At 34.9% G+C, this 15,464-nt stretch overlaps 2 protein-coding genes and 1 non-coding gene across 3 annotated transcripts; 1 reads left to right on the top strand and 2 right to left on the bottom strand.

Moving 5' to 3' along the window:
• Nucleotides 1-491: 491 nt before the first annotated feature.
• On the top strand, nt 492-2,462 carry LOC145018721 (BAG family molecular chaperone regulator 4-like). The gene is made up of 4 exons (XM_078976576.1): nt 492-859; nt 1,363-1,619; nt 1,698-1,844; nt 1,928-2,462. Exons 1-4 carry the CDS (start codon nt 652-654, stop codon nt 2,114-2,116), a joined length of 801 nt encoding a protein of 266 aa, XP_078832702.1. The 5' UTR covers nt 492-651; the 3' UTR covers nt 2,117-2,462.
• On the bottom strand, nt 2,424-2,503 carry TRNAL-UAG (transfer RNA leucine (anticodon UAG)). Its single transcript has one exon. It is a non-coding gene; the product is annotated as a tRNA-Leu (tRNA).
• Nucleotides 2,504-4,364: 1,861 nt separating this feature from the next.
• Nucleotides 4,365-6,421, bottom strand: LOC145017770 (putative phytol kinase 2, chloroplastic). The gene is made up of 6 exons (XM_078975728.1): nt 5,923-6,421; nt 5,362-5,429; nt 5,156-5,287; nt 4,965-5,080; nt 4,730-4,844; nt 4,365-4,656 (listed from the first exon to the last, which is right to left on the bottom strand). Exons 1-6 carry the CDS (start codon nt 6,280-6,282, stop codon nt 4,476-4,478), a joined length of 972 nt encoding a protein of 323 aa, XP_078831854.1. The 5' UTR covers nt 6,283-6,421; the 3' UTR covers nt 4,365-4,475.
• Nucleotides 6,422-15,464: the final 9,043 nt, after the last annotated feature.

Genomic DNA, 15,464 nt, shown 5'->3' with positions numbered 1-15,464 from the left:
TTTAACATAATTTTTTTAAAGTTTTACTGCCTTTTTTATATACTTCCTATGAATGAGTCGTGTCACTTAATTTTATGTATATTTCTTATGTATGAATTTGGTCAGAGATACAATACAATGTTTTCATTTGACGGTATATATTGGAGTTAGTCAGTGATATTTATCTACAAAAAAATACAAAAGTAATTAACTTTTATTAATATAATTATCAAAATTCAACTTATGCACAACAAGAAAAATGTTAGTTTCATTGATCGTCATGTTTTAAAATTTTCCTATTTTCACAACAAAACAAAAAAAAATTTCTTATCAATTTACGTACACATAAATAGATAAATTTTGATAATAAATTAAAACACGACCTAATAAATTAATACAAATTTCATTTCATTACATAATTTGATTTTTTTTTTTTTTTTTTTTTTTTTTTTAAAAAAAAAAAGGTATAAATTGGTTTATGAAAGAACCGACCACCAACCGCTGATCAACCAATAACCCGCGGGTGGAATGTCGCTTTCCTCTGCCTCTCTTCTCCAATCCACTTTCCTCAACAAACAATTTCAAACTTTCACTTTACACTTTACACTCTTTACTTCCCACCTTTTTCTCTTGATTTCTTCATAGTCTTTTTGTTGGTCAATCCTAAAAAGTATGATGAAAACCTCAAAAAGGAGTAAACAGAAAGCAAGTCAAGAGATTGAGGTCGCCATTGATTGGGAAGTAAGACCTGGTGGTATGCTTGTACAGAAGAGAGTTGTCGGGTCGGATCCTGGCTGTGTCACTGCCCCAATCATCAAATTCAAAGTCTCTCATGAATCTTATCATCATCATATATCCTTACCCTCTCACTCAACTTTTGGTAACCCTCTGCTTTCTTTCTTCTTCACTCATTTGTTTGGATCAACGATGTCATCTTTAAGTAATCTTGAATTAGGGTTGCTAATCTTTCATGTTATTTTTGAATTAAAAACGTGATCTTTAAAAAATATTGAATTTGGGTTATTCATGTTAGTTTTTGATCATTATTCATTTAGCTCTTTTCCCATATTTGTTTTTTTATTCTGAGTTGAGTTTTCTGTATCTTACTAAGCCTATGAATCTTGATTATGCTACATGTTAGTATAACATAGTGATTATGTTGACTGTTTGACTTTCAAGATCATTAGTGGTTCTGTTCTTTATTACTCTGCAACTTGCTTTCTTTGGTTTGTTTATAGTCAAAGTGAGTTAGGATTGGGTTCCCTCAGAATCCAGAAACATAGATCACATGATCTAAAGTTCAAAATTCTGATACATATGGTTTAATTTTTGAAATGATCTTTGAATAATTATATTGTATCCTAATATATGATTATATTGAAGGTGATCTCAAAAAGATTCTTGCACGTGAGACGAATTTAGAAGCCAAAGATCAAAGACTATTGTTTAGAGGGAAAGAGAAGGGGGATGATGAACATCTAGACATGGCTGGTGTAAAAGACATGTCAAAGGTAATCTTGTTAGAGGATCCTGCAAGCAAGGAGAGAAAACTTGTTGACAAAAACAAGAATCATGGTAATTTACAAGCATATGATGCAGTCATGAAAGTGAGAAATGAGGTGGATAAGCTCTCAGACAAGGTAAAACTGTAAATAAATGTATGTAACAGGGGTAAAATCGGAAGTGTATTCAGAATATCTGTGTGTGCTTGTATGTAGGTTGCGGGATTGGAAACATCAGCTAAAAATGGGATCAAGATTGTGGAGAAGGAAGTTGAAGTTTTGACGGAGTTACTTATGAAGGAATTGCTTAAACTCGATGGGATTGAGGCCGAAGGAGAAGCAAAAACGCAGAGGAGAATCGAGGTTGACTTTTAACAAGTCAAAGGAATTACAATTCATGTTGAAAGTTGGATTTTTTAAGAATTTTTTTTGTGATGTTTTGATAGGTTCATCGTGTTCAGAGGTTTGTGGACATTCTTGATAGTCTAAAGTTGATAAAGAGTAAAAACCATTCAGACAAAAGGGTTGCAGCTGTTACAATAACAGAGAAATGGGAAACTTTTGAGTCTGGAATTGGAAGCCATGTTCATCAAACTTCAACGAAAATAACAAAGGATTGGGAGCAGTTTGATTGAATGTAAATTGGTGTTTGCTTACTGAATCCGATTCCATGATTACTGTTGGAAGTTGTACAGAGTCTTCGGTGGATCTCAGGGATGATATTGTTGGAATAAAGCTTGCATGAACTTCATTTATTGTTCATTGAGACTCGTTTTAAGTCTAACAAGATGCTTCGGATTTGATAGAGAATAAAAGTGTGGATTAGGTTGGTGTTGTAAATCTGTGGAACTATGGAAGTTCTTATTTAATGTTTGAGTGAGATAGAGTGAAGTGCATTTGATTTTGAATGGATACAAAAATACAGAAATAAAAAATATAAAATGACGGCTGTGGGATTTGAACCCACGCCCTTTCGGACCAGAGCCTAAATCTGGCGCCTTAGACCACTCGGCCAAACCGTCTTATATGTTTTGTTGTTAATGTTTAGTGATATCTATTGCAATATTATTCTGTTATTGTTTAAAAACATATCAGCAAATTATAGTTTGTTATAAAAGGCATAAAATGATGACATGTTTGTAATAAAATTGTATTTAGTCTTTTGATGATGTAGACTATACCATTACCATTCTCCACATCTTTTGAGGTCATAAAAACTCTCATATATAGTTAAAACAGTTCAATTTTTATATCATGAGGTAATGAGAAATTACCTTTTTGGTTAATTTTAACAAAAAAGCTATATCCAAGTCCTACAAGATAAATAGGAGGTAAGATGTAAGGAAACCACTATCCGAAATCAAAGATATTACCATCATAGATTACCCTCGACATTAAAAATTTAACAAATAAACATATAAGAAAAACAATAAAGTTGAAAGTAAGCTGGTAAATAATATATAGATCCTCAAACAATGAAAAGATATACAAACAATAAAACAAGAAACAAACATAACTACCACATGTACACCACGATATCCTTATTTCCATGACCTTCATCTTTCTTGCATGTCTCTTCTTAATCAACAACATTCATATCGGTATCAACATATCCCAAGTTCCTAACACGCCTCATTTAGTATTGAATTGACATGCCAAAATTTATTTCATTTTTTTTTTGTTTATAAATAATCGGTACGCAATAAATATTTAAATAATGATCTGTCTTTTATTCGAAGAATTTAGCCATAACCAAATTGAACAGTTTATAAACCCATTTACCCATAACCATTTAAACCCATTTTGGCATTTTGCCAAGTCTAATCATCAAGTTGATATTCTATATGCTCTAATGTCTGTCTTTTAGCATGAAAACAACCCAAAGAGGCAAAGACTCTACTAGCAAAGCAACAGTGTTTTGCCATCCCCAATTGATTATTGAAACAAAAAGACAATTTTATTTGGTGTCCCAACTCCCAAGAAACACACGTAATGAGTATGTCCATACAATATTAAATATTTCTCCAAAATTTAAATCAAGACAAAAAAGGCCTTAAATATTTCAAGAAAACCAAAAAAAGAAAACACAGATGGACAACACAATTCATGAAGTCCTCCTATCACCCGCAATGGCGCCAATTACTCCATGTTCTCTTCTCTCGCATAATCGGCGTTATGCTGTTGATGGCGAGATCATGGCGTTTGTTGTAATTATTGTTTTCTCAATCTTCATCTTCTTCCTTATTATCGCTCCTCATCTCATGCAGCTAAGAAGAAGCAGAAATTCTGCATCTATTGACCAGAATCATGGTGATGTGTACAGAAGGAACTGGAACCATGAAGATATCGTTTGATTTCCAGAGATTCACACACACATAGATAGAAGGTTGTGGAAACTTAAAATTAGGGTAGTAGAATAGAAAGTAGTGTAGGTGTTAGCTCCATTTCCACTTTTTTGTTCCTTTTACTATCTATTACTGTTATTATCCAGCTTCATTTGCACGTATTTACTTTTACTTGTATTGTTTGTATATATTTTTTTTTCTTTAATCGTACACAACTCTTAATTCTTCATTATGGGGTGACATTAATTTTATATGTAGAAAATCACATACCAATGTATGTCTTTTTCTCTATGCAAAGGTTATCAATGTCGGTTATAGGTTGTCTATATTTCAGTCAACCAAAATCATGGCAATGTGTTCTTTACTTCCGATTCCTTTTATCATCTATTACTTGTCATATACTATATTGAAGAAAGTAATAAAAAAAATTATAATTATTACTTGTTTTCCAACATTTTAACCATAGGTTTTATTGTATAGACGATTATTGTTAAAGCATTCAAAGTACAAGGTCGTAACAGAAAAAATGAAAGTAGGATGTTACAACTTACAATACAATAAACAATTAAATGAAAGGAGATTGATATTTGTTGCATTTAGTCCTAGAACTAATAACAGGGTAAGTCAAGTCAAGCATACGTCATGATATCTATGAGAAAACTAAAGTTCCCAACAAGAAAGATGTGAGTGGCACCATGAGATTGTCATCAAATTTGGTGCTTATAGGGTGGGATTCTATCAATGCACTAGCAATTGAAACAATCAAAAACCCTAACATCATTTCCCAACTTTCTTCAAAGTAGCCAAACATGGAGAAATAATGCATGTACCTATCACCAACATTTTGTTAGAATTATAAAAATAATATAAAAAGACTATTTTGCCCTTGTGCATAAAGATTACCCAAGAGACACAACGAAACCAGAAGCTGCCATGGCAATGCTTCCCGCAAATGATTTGTCTTTGTTATAAGGGATCTTTTGCTTTCCAAATCGCCTTCCAACAATGTCAGCCATACCTGGAATATCAAAGATTTGAAGATTTTTTTTTTTTTTTTTTTCAAATAATGTTCATAGCATTTTTGTAAAATATGTAAATGGCATTTTTAATATCACAAAAGGGGTCATTAATTAAATACCATCTCCAGCACAAAGATTACAAATTGCTGCAATTGCAATTGGGGATGTTCTCCAGTAGATTATAGAAGACAAAGCGATGGTAGAAGCGTAGTATAATGGTCCCTTAATTAGTTCTCTGATTCAATACTTGAATTGTTAAATATAAGTTTTCATAATATATAAAATATGAAGGGGTTATTATAAAATAAACCTGTAGTCTCCATATCTGCTCATGGATTTTACAGTTGCCTCATCTTTCCATATACCAAGTCCTATGAGAAGCACTTTGACTATGTTGACCCCAGGAATAAGAGCTGCTATAACTGCCCCTTGACGACCTGAACTGCAAAAGTTTAAGAGGAAGTAGATGGTCATGAAGAAAATGACAAATATACCCTTTTTGTCATGTATAATTACCTGAAGAGAGGCCAGCATAACATGAATGCCAGCCCAATCGTTGTATGTACAAGCTTCCTATTTAGTTTCTGAATAAGAGAGAATATGTTTTTAAAAAGCATTAATTTTTATAAATGAATAGCTTTAAGACATTTAAGATTCTCCTATAACCAAAGTTGAATGAACGCAAGTTTATTATGCCAGATTTTTTAAAGCTACATTTTGATTTTTCATGCAGAAAACTATATCATTTTTCAAATGTAAAATGGATTTTTGTTGCAATGTATAAACAAACATTACTGTATTTGTAGAAATGTAGTTGGCGTTTTTGGCAAAAAATTTTGGATTGATGTTGATATGAAACGTAACACATGGTTTGACATTCAGGATCAAAATGGCTCCCTCTGTCCACCACAGAAAGAGCAGAACTCAAGAACTGAAATAAATAATGCCCTGACAAAGAAATCATTTTCTTTTAGCTAATTCAATTTCCTAGTTTCCCTATATTTGACAAAACTGCATAAACAATACATTTACCACATAACAAATTAGGCAAATTCAGAGAAATTGAAGTGCACCCACCTGGTCAAAAACACCTCTCCTTGCAGTTTCTTCATAAATCCGAAGTATAGATAGTGCAAAGCAGCCGGAGAAAACCATGGCGAAAATATCCCCGACGAGGGGATTCTCCGGGAAGAACATAGGTCCAGCAGCTGCAGCTGACCTTATTCTCCGAGGACCCACATTAGGATTTAACTTTTGGATGGAGAAATCGAAGCTAGATCGACCGTTTAGAGTAGTAGAAGAAGAATTAGGAATGGTGGAAGAAGCAAGAGGGAAATATGTTGCTATAAAACGCGAATCCGATTGGCGGAATCTCGGATCACGAAAAGAAAACGACGAGAATGAGTGAATTGCACATAGAGAGGAAGCCATCGCCATTCAATTGCGGTTTTGGGTGTGTAAACTATCAATTATCATACAATATGAACTTCGTACGAGGATTTCACAATTCGCTTCGAAGCTCGAGTTAAATGAGGACAAGAAATAGCAGTAACTTATTATAGCTGCAGCCTTATAATTCCAATTTTATCATGTTAAGTTCAGCGATAACAACCAGAATTTTGTTCTGGATTTGATCATAAACGTTAACTTAGTTTGATGAAGGGGAATAGAATCGTACAGATTCGTTGATGATTCAAGATACGAAACCCTAACTTCAACCAGCATTGTTTAGACTTTTATTTTTATTTATTTTCTTTCTTTTTTTTAATTGAATGTAATTTAATAAAAATAAAATTTTATAAAAGTAAGAAATGGAAAATATTTCATTAATTTAATTAAAACAATTACAACGATAAAACGAATACAACAAAATTGATTAGGTTTATTTTTTTTACCTGTTCTGGTTCAGTTACGGGCTATTTACAACTATCCAATTAATAATTCTCAGATGTACTAGTACTAGTAGTGCATCAAAGATGCAGTCATCGATTCTCCCGAGAGGCTACAATTGCCGCGAGCAAACATATTAATGACGAGGAACGCTTTTGCTTTTAACCCAACTCAAGCTGAAGAAACTTATTCAATGGTCACTGCTAATCGCTTTTGGTCCCAAATCTTTGGGGTTGCTTTTTCCAATAAACGTTGGTTACATTTCTTTATGTTATTTGTACCAGTAACTGGTTTATGGATAGACAGCGACGGGTTCTCTGCCCCTGCGGGGATGGAGCGACAGAAGTTTTGAGAATTCAAGAGAAGGTCACGGCGAGACGAGCCGTTTATCATTACGATAGGTGTCAAGTGGAAGTGCAGTGATGTATGCAGCTGAGGCATCCTAACAGACCATTGAGTCCTCCTCTTTCCGGACAACACATACAAAGAGACCCGCCAACAGTCAAATAATTAGTGAATCTCGGAGAGATATTTCCATTTATTATCTTATCAATTTAGGTTGCGTGATAATGATAAAGAAAGGGAAAGGATAATTTCTAAAAAAGGGGATTTATAAATGGTTCGTAGAGGCGAGGTCGAACTAGGTATATGGAATTGAATGGCTATAAGTTAACTCTTGTCAAGGGTTAGACGCATCCTTATCAAATCAGCTTGAATTAAAGATTAGGGAAGAATTTATCGATATTTCCAATTCAATCGTCTTGTTCCTAGATGTTCTATAGGAATAAATTGTCATTCTTTTTGGAGTTTTCTAGAATTTGAAAGCAAGAACTCCTTTCTTTTTCTTTTTTTGGTATACCTACTTGAGCCGGATGAAAGGAAACTTTCACGTCCGATTTTGAGGGGGGGGGGGGGGGGGGGATGAAGGATTCCTCGAAAAGTTAAGGATTAGTAATCTTTTTTAGAAATCGAATGGATTCGGTCTTATACATACGCGAGGAAGGTAATCACCGAATGGGGAGTAGCGAGTACTCGAGAGTACTCGGATTCGGTAATTGATGTAGAAATATTTTTAGGAAAGTTATATATATCAAAATCATAAGTTAAAATCATAATTTGATTTAAATATATAACAAAATTAGATACTTATGAATACATAAAAACTGAAATATACACAAATGTTTCACTTTATAAATAATTACTGAAAATTTAAGATATGTATGTAGTAATAATCACATCTTGAAATTCTTGATTTTTTTCTCTTTTTATGACAAATTTGACCATTTGACCGAGTTTGACCAATTTTGACCGAGTTGGTCGAGTTTGTACGAGTAAGCCCGAGTTAGAGAGATATTGACCTATTTTTGAAAGATTTTTGACCGAGTCTGACTTAATCCGAGTTTTCTTATCGAGTTCACATTACTCGCCTCGCTGGAGGGCCGATTCCGACTAATCGGCCGAATAGGCCGAGTTTTGCAACACAGGTTTGAAAACTAGTAGAATTGAGAGTGTTGTGTGTGATATATGATGTTAATTTGTAGTTGAATTTTTTTAAAAAAAAAAGTTGAAAAAGTGACCATCGTTAATGGTCAAATGTTCAAACGGTCGAAATTACACGTGGTAAGGTCACCTCCCGCAGTAAGAATCTCGAGCGAGGTAACAGGGGGAGGAAAGGGGGGGGGGGGGGTCGGAGTTTTGCTCACCGCACACTGCGGTGCCAAATCAGCTACCGTAGTGTGCGGTAAAGGGTGCACCAACCGACCTTATTATGATGTGTATTAGGCTATTAGCTAATAAGTACGAGTCAATTTTTTTTTTTCATATCAATTTTTTGCAACCTCATTCTTCCTACCATACCTGGAGAAGGGGTGATTAAAATTACATTTTAAGCTCAAAAGTTTTTTTTTGAAAAAGTTCATTTTGACTTTAGCTTTTGAGGGGACAAAGACGGTTGTTTTTAATATATATATATATATATATATATATATATATATATGGCTTGCATTTATTAACTTTTAAATGTAATTTACCTTTTAAGAAGCTAAAAGTCACAAAAATATATAATTTCGAAAAACCTTTTTTTCTACAAAAGTTACTTTGAAAATGGTTTTTCTATTTTCCAAGCATCTTTTTGAATTTTTTGATTTTTTGGAAAAACTAAAAGTCAAAAAAAAATATTGAGTAAATTAGACGAATGATCCCTATGGTTTGGGATAATTTACGTGTTTGATCCCTAACTTTTTTTTTTAACTTGGAAGGTCCCTACTGTTTGTTTTTGTTACGCACTTAGTCCCTACTGTTTGTTTTTGTTACGCGTTTGATCCCTGTTTTACCTAAAAATAATATTATTTTAATAGGGAAAAATAATGAGGTAGGTAAGATAAGATGAGAGGGGTAGAGTTGGGGGTGTGTTTATTTAAATAAATAAATAAATCAAGGGAAAATAGTCTTTTTAGGTAAGACAGGGACCAAGTGTGTAACAAAAACAAACAGTAGGGACCTTCCGAGTTAAAAAATAAATTAGGGACCAAACATGCAAATTACTCTAAACCATAGGAACCATTTGTGTAATTTACTCAAGAATATTTGAAAAGCAAACACAAACACCCTCTAAGCCTCTAAGATGTGTATTAGCTGATAAGTACGAGTCAATTTTTTCATATCAGTTTTTTGCAACCTCATTCTTCCTATAATATATTATTTGTTAGGCTTCTCGGTATAGGTCCTCCACAACGTGAAAGATCCTATGCGGCTCTTAACACCGTTAAAGGCTTTGAAACACCACCCTCATGTCACATTATATTAAGACGCGTTGAGGAGACAACATAGCTTAATGAGAATTTATACAAACGACCTCATGATCGTTAGGCTCAAACAGTGATTTTAAAAGTTACCTATAAATACCTATTAATCCGCTCATTTTTCGTCACACTAGTGTTTTCTTCTGTATATTTTATACAACTTCAAAACATTTTCAACTAAAACTTGGAGCAAAATTCAAACACCCTTCCACCAAACTCAAACCCACAACCAAACACAACGTCTCATATCGGATTCACTGGATACTAGAGTTATTAACCTATTAAGCACTCAAAGTTCGCCGCAAATACTATACCAACAAACTTATTTCAATCTCACCTCACCTTCGTTATAATTTCCTTCCCCACCGTACTTCCAACAAAATATGTGTGCTACTTCATCTCTGATACCAAATCTCCAAACAGAAATAACCCTGCAACCACCACCCACACAACAAATTGTATAATTTGTTACCGAAAAGGAAGTCGAAAGTAGTAGGGGAGGGAAAGGGAAAGGGAGAACGATTACCATGGAAAATCAAGACATTACACAATGATGGACACTAGTGGAGGAGTACGTTTTAGCGGAAGCATGGTGTGGGACATCGCAAAATGATACTAAAGGAAATGGTATGAATAAACAAGCTTTTTGGGAAGTGATGCTTGTTAATTGTACATTTTGTCGAAGAAACAAATATGTATCGTAATATCGATATGCTAAGTAGTAAATGGCTTGAATTGAATAAGAGGTGCACCAAATTCAACTTGATCTACAACAAGCTATATTTGGAAACAGTGAGTGGTTGCAACGATTTTGATTTGTTTAAAACCACAAAAAAACTGCAATATCGAGTCGAGATGGGTCATACGTTCGAGTTTGAGAGAACATGGGAGATGCTGAGAAGACATCCAAATGGAACTCAACGTCCAACATCAGTGGATGTGCAATCAAAGAGGTCTCGAAATTTGAGTTCGATCGATGTTTCAAACGCATGGATTCACATTGACCACAATGTCGACACCGATGAGATTACGTCCGACATTGAAGATATCCCCCCCTTCATGACAACCTGTATAACGCGACAAAGTGAAGCTCACAACAAAACATATGGAGGAAGTTGACAGAAAAGCAAAGCGTATGGCGGACATTGAAGTGAAGTTCCAGGAACACAATATACTTCAACAAAATACAAAATGCATTGCAATGTGAGCACTTGATACAAAATGCATTGCAACATGAGCACTTGGAAATACTTCGATGACACGAAACAGCTGAGCAGCAACGATAAAAGCAAGAAGAACTCATGAATGACTTGGAAATTTTTAGGAAAAATATTGAAGGTTTGACGCCTGAAGATCTTGTGCAAGTGTTAAAGGCGAAGACTCATGTAAAAATTAAGGGTAGAATTTAAATTGTTATGATCATTGTATGTTTTTAATTTATCATAACTTTTTTTTGTAGGCTTGTAATGTTTTCGTTTTCTTTTTAAATGTTAGGTTTTTATTTAGACAAAACTATAAAAAATAGTCCATGTAGTATCCATTTTTCCCAAGTTTTAGTCCAAACCCTAACTTTTTTGGCTTCGTAGTCCTTTTAGCCATGTTTCTATGTGGATTTTGTAGCACCAAGTTCCAACTAAATAACATCTTTGAGTTTTGGCAATTCAAGTATTCAACAATGATTTTGTGATGACCACGACATGGAAAAGGATTCACCACGACGTGGTCAAGGCCAGATGAAACGTGCATTTATTTGGGTCCCCACGACATGGCATGATGTTAACTGCGATATGGTGACAACCATGCCGCAAAACCCTAGTTTTTGGTCTTTAATCCCTATTTAAAGGATGTGATGGTTAGGGTTTGCACACCCTCAACCTCCGCCACCTCCCTTTCGACCTAGAAGAACCCATAGCCATCATTGTTGGGTTTTTGAAATTTTGTGGTGATATTTGGTGAGAAAAAGAAGAAGGCATCCATTATGTGCAGATCCAACAAGTAAGCCTCTCCTCCACTTTCTAGCTCATTTTCTAGACCATGGTTAGTCTTCAAGTTCCAACCTTTATGTTTGATGCTTTTAGATTTAGGGTTTTTGCATTGTTCTTCAAGATTGGTATAGTTTTAGTGGATGGACTCCATAAAGTTGACAACTTTATGGATCCTTGGAGTCCACTTGTGAACATATGGTCCATATCTGAAGTTTAATAGACTCTTAATGTTATGCATGGAGTTTTGGGTCTCATTTCCTTTCTTTTTTACCTAGATTGGGCTCAAGGCATGTATTGGACATGCATGCCTAAAAAGCACCAATTTTTATGACTCATTAGGTGACAGAAAGCCTTTTGGAAAGTATGGATATGTGGCTTGAAGGATTAAGAGCTTAATGCATTAAACTAGTCAGATCAGTTCCCACAACATGGAGATTTATCTCCCATAATGTCACAACTAGCATATTTGGGCTATGAAATTATGTCTATATATGATCAACTCTTGATGTATCTGGTAACTCTAAGATTGATGTTATACATGTTATTCAATTCAAAAACAACTGTTCGAATCACAAATCGCTCATGAAGCCCAAAACCTAATTCTATTACATTCACTCAACTTTGGGTTGTAACCCTAACTTTCCGGTTCAAACATATAATTGGGCCAAGAATCATTTATTGGGCCTAATGGGCAAATAAACCCCCAACTTGATTATTTTGGGATATGATACCTCATTTGGGCCCTAATTGGACTCACCTTCTCTAAGTAATTGATTTTGGTCCATAAGACTCATCATGGGCCTTATTGGGCCGAAAACCACTTGCTTAATTCTAATGGGCCGAAAACCCATTTCCTTTGTCATTTTCAGCCATAAACCTCCTAATGGGCCTTATTGGTCCATGAGAGATTATTTTAAGACTTAATTAGGCTAATACCCTTCATGGACCATTTATTGGGCTAAGAGCATTTCTTTGGGCCTTTAAAAATCAAAAACACTCTTTTTGGGGCAATGGTTCTTGATTATACTCCAAGCCCAATACTTATCTTCCTTCCACTCCTTTAATTCTCGACCCTATACAAAAAAAAGATGGGATAATTCAAATGGTGACACCTTAATAATGCATGGAGGGTATCCATGCATAATCCCACCATGCTTCTAGGAAGGATATTGTTCATCAAATATCTAGGCTAGTCACTTCCTCCCCTCCCCCCCCCCCCCTTATCCTCCCATTGGTAGAGACCACCCTAACCCCCTCATTTTCCCTTCAAACTCACTTACAAGTCTCTCATTTCCATCTCAATCCTCACAGGAAAAATCCTCCTTTCTTCCCTAAAAATTGTGTGGGTGTAAGGTGTGTTCAAAAGGTTCTTCATCAAAGATCACAACTTGGTAAGTTAATCCCCACTCAAGTTGTTTTATTTAATATTGTGCTAAAAATCTCTCCTTAAACCAATCTCACTTAGTGATTCATGCTCTTAAAACACCTTAAGTTCGAAAACTCCTCCCAAGAAGCAAGTTAGGCCGAAAATCTCCTTTAATCTTCTCACCAAAATTGATCCATCAACCAAAGTGAGTTCATACCCCCTTGTTTTTGGTTTTTACTATGTTTTGGGTGAGGATAGAAGTTGCTTTGTGTTAGTTCTATGTATTTATACATGTATATGTGTGTTTTCATGTTATATGTAGTGATTATATTATGAAAACATGCTAGATCTCTATCAAAATTGGGCCGAAAATGTCCTGTTATACAAAATGAGCCCTTAAAAGTAAACATTCGGTCTTAATGGGCCTAAAGTGTCATTTTTACCAAAAATGTGCCTTAATTGTAAAATTTTCGGCATATGGGACAAAAATGTCATTTTTACAACAAGTGGACCTTTTATGTCATTTTGATAAATATTTGAGCTAAAAGTAGGCAATATAATAACAAACGGACTAATTATGTCATTCTCATTTTTATTGGGCCTTGTCTACCCATTTTCATGTTATTGGGCCTTTGTGGTCCATTTACATGTAGGGATGTCAACGGGGGCAAACGGGACGGGGGGCCCCACCCCCGCCCCCGATTGATTTTGGGCTGCCTTTTATTGGGCTAAAAGAAGTTATTTAGGCTAAAAGATGCTATTTTTTAGATAACAAATAATTACTTATAGCATAATTTTACATGTTAAAAATAAAAAAGTTATGGCGTCTTAAAAACATTATACAAACAACTTAAGAACATGTTTTTTTGATGAATTTTGGAAGCTCAAAACCACATTATATTTTATTATATTTATATGATTAACATATGTATATATATATATATATATATATGTGTGTGTGTGTGTGTGTGTGTGTGTAATTTATTAACGGGGTCCCTATGGGGGTTTCGGGACGGGATTGCCAACCCCCGCCCCCGCCCCCGAAAATAAAACGGGGGTTAACCTTGCCCCCGCACCCATCCCTGCCCCCGATTTTTTTTAAATAAATTCCCCCAAACGGGACGGGGCCGCCACGGGAACAGGGTCCCATGAGACTTTTTGACATCCCTATTTACATGCTTATTGGGCCTTAATGATCCAGTTACATGCTTATTGGGTCTTATACTTTCATTACATGTTATTGTGCCTTAGTGACCGATTTACATGCTTGATAGGTCTTGTATATTCATTTCATGTTTATTGGACCTTATAACCTAAATACATACACGGAAACATTATTTTGAAATGGTAAACAATGTGATACACTGTTCGCATAAATTTAATTAAGGTTCTTGTGAGACGTTCTTTCATTCGTACCTAGCTAGTGTACAACCTTAAGTCCTGTAGTTATAACCAGAGTCTCTTGGAGGGAGAGCGAGAGTTTGTGTATAGATCTATACGGGGTTGACATCCCCGCACCTAAGGTGTTCGTTGCAGCTAGACTAGGCCAGTCTAGGGTGACAAACGTCTTACCTTAAACAAGTGACGCCTAAAAAATGTCATGACATGCAGATCAATCATATCAAGTATGGTTATAACGACTCACATAGAAATTAACTTCACTATAAAATTTACTGAATACATAAAGATTTATGCAGTTGCGATACTATACAAACACCATTCTATGGTTTTTGGGTTTAAGACCACAACACTTTTACATGCAAAAAATATCGGATTTTCTGAGAAAACTTACATTATACATTACCTTCTACTTACAACAGAAAACATAGGAATTCGGGAATACACCCTTTATACATTTTCAAAACAGAAACACACATGCTTTAATACAAGATTTGATGCAAAGCGTTCAAACCATTTATTTCTTTTACAGAAAATATCGGATTTTCTCGTGTTTACAAAGTGATACAAACTTTTCATACAAATATGCTTATGAACTCACCAACATTATATATGTTGACCATTTTCAAAATAACTTGTATTATCAGGAAATCCTTAAGCAGGTTGGCCTTCAAGAACTCATGGATTTGTTGTATTTTGTTATCATCATACACTTATATTTTGGGAATGTAATTTGTAATCCAACACACTGATGTAAACAATGACGGTTGTGTTATTGTATGTGTGATGATGATGTTGTCTTGATTCAATTATATACATTGTGATGGTATTACAATATAAAGTCACCCAAACCCCCAGACGTTTCTGCCATTCTAGTTTGGGGGTATGACACATGACGTAACGTTAGGTGGTCTTTGTGACTGTTCTATCATGAGGTCACCACGACATGGGAAATGATTGTCTACCGCATGGAGACCGACTATTGGACTTTTAATCATTGACTTTTGAATTTTTATCATCTTTAACTTTAAGTCAACTTAGGGGATTTGGGTTGTATATTAAGAATTGGTCCCTAGTTGTTGTATAAGTGACTCGTAATACCAGTTATTTGATTGCGTGAGTTGTGTTGTTTATCTGCTAGACTACGATGTGAGTTTTCTCGCTATACTTTGTGTTGCA

Source organism: Lactuca saligna, chromosome 9, assembly GCF_052625555.1.
Source record: "Lactuca saligna cultivar CGN05327 chromosome 9, ASM5262555v1, whole genome shotgun sequence".
In the NCBI taxonomy this organism is placed as follows: domain Eukaryota; kingdom Viridiplantae; phylum Streptophyta; class Magnoliopsida; order Asterales; family Asteraceae; genus Lactuca; species Lactuca saligna.
The sequence above is the reverse complement of the archived record's forward strand: the minus strand, read 5'-3'. Positions and strand labels throughout refer to the sequence as shown.

Excerpts from the sequence above, each read along its gene's own strand:
- LOC145018721 (XM_078976576.1), top strand. The coding sequence starts at position 652 with ATGATGAAAACCTCAAAAAGGAGTAAACAGAAAGCAAGTCAAGAGATT. Across the intron at positions 860-1,362 it reads ACCCTCTCACTCAACTTTTG|GTGATCTCAAAAAGATTCTT; the intron begins GTAACCCTCTGC and ends ATTATATTGAAG. Across the intron at positions 1,845-1,927 it reads AAACGCAGAGGAGAATCGAG|GTTCATCGTGTTCAGAGGTT; the intron begins GTTGACTTTTAA and ends ATGTTTTGATAG.
- LOC145017770 (XM_078975728.1), bottom strand. The coding sequence starts at position 6,282 with ATGGCGATGGCTTCCTCTCTATGTGCAATTCACTCATTCTCGTCGTTT. Across the intron at positions 5,430-5,922 it reads GGAGAGGTGTTTTTGACCAG|AAACTAAATAGGAAGCTTGT; the intron begins GTGGGTGCACTT and ends TCTCTTATTCAG. Across the intron at positions 4,845-4,964 it reads TAATCTTTGTGCTGGAGATG|GTATGGCTGACATTGTTGGA; the intron begins GTATTTAATTAA and ends TTGATATTCCAG.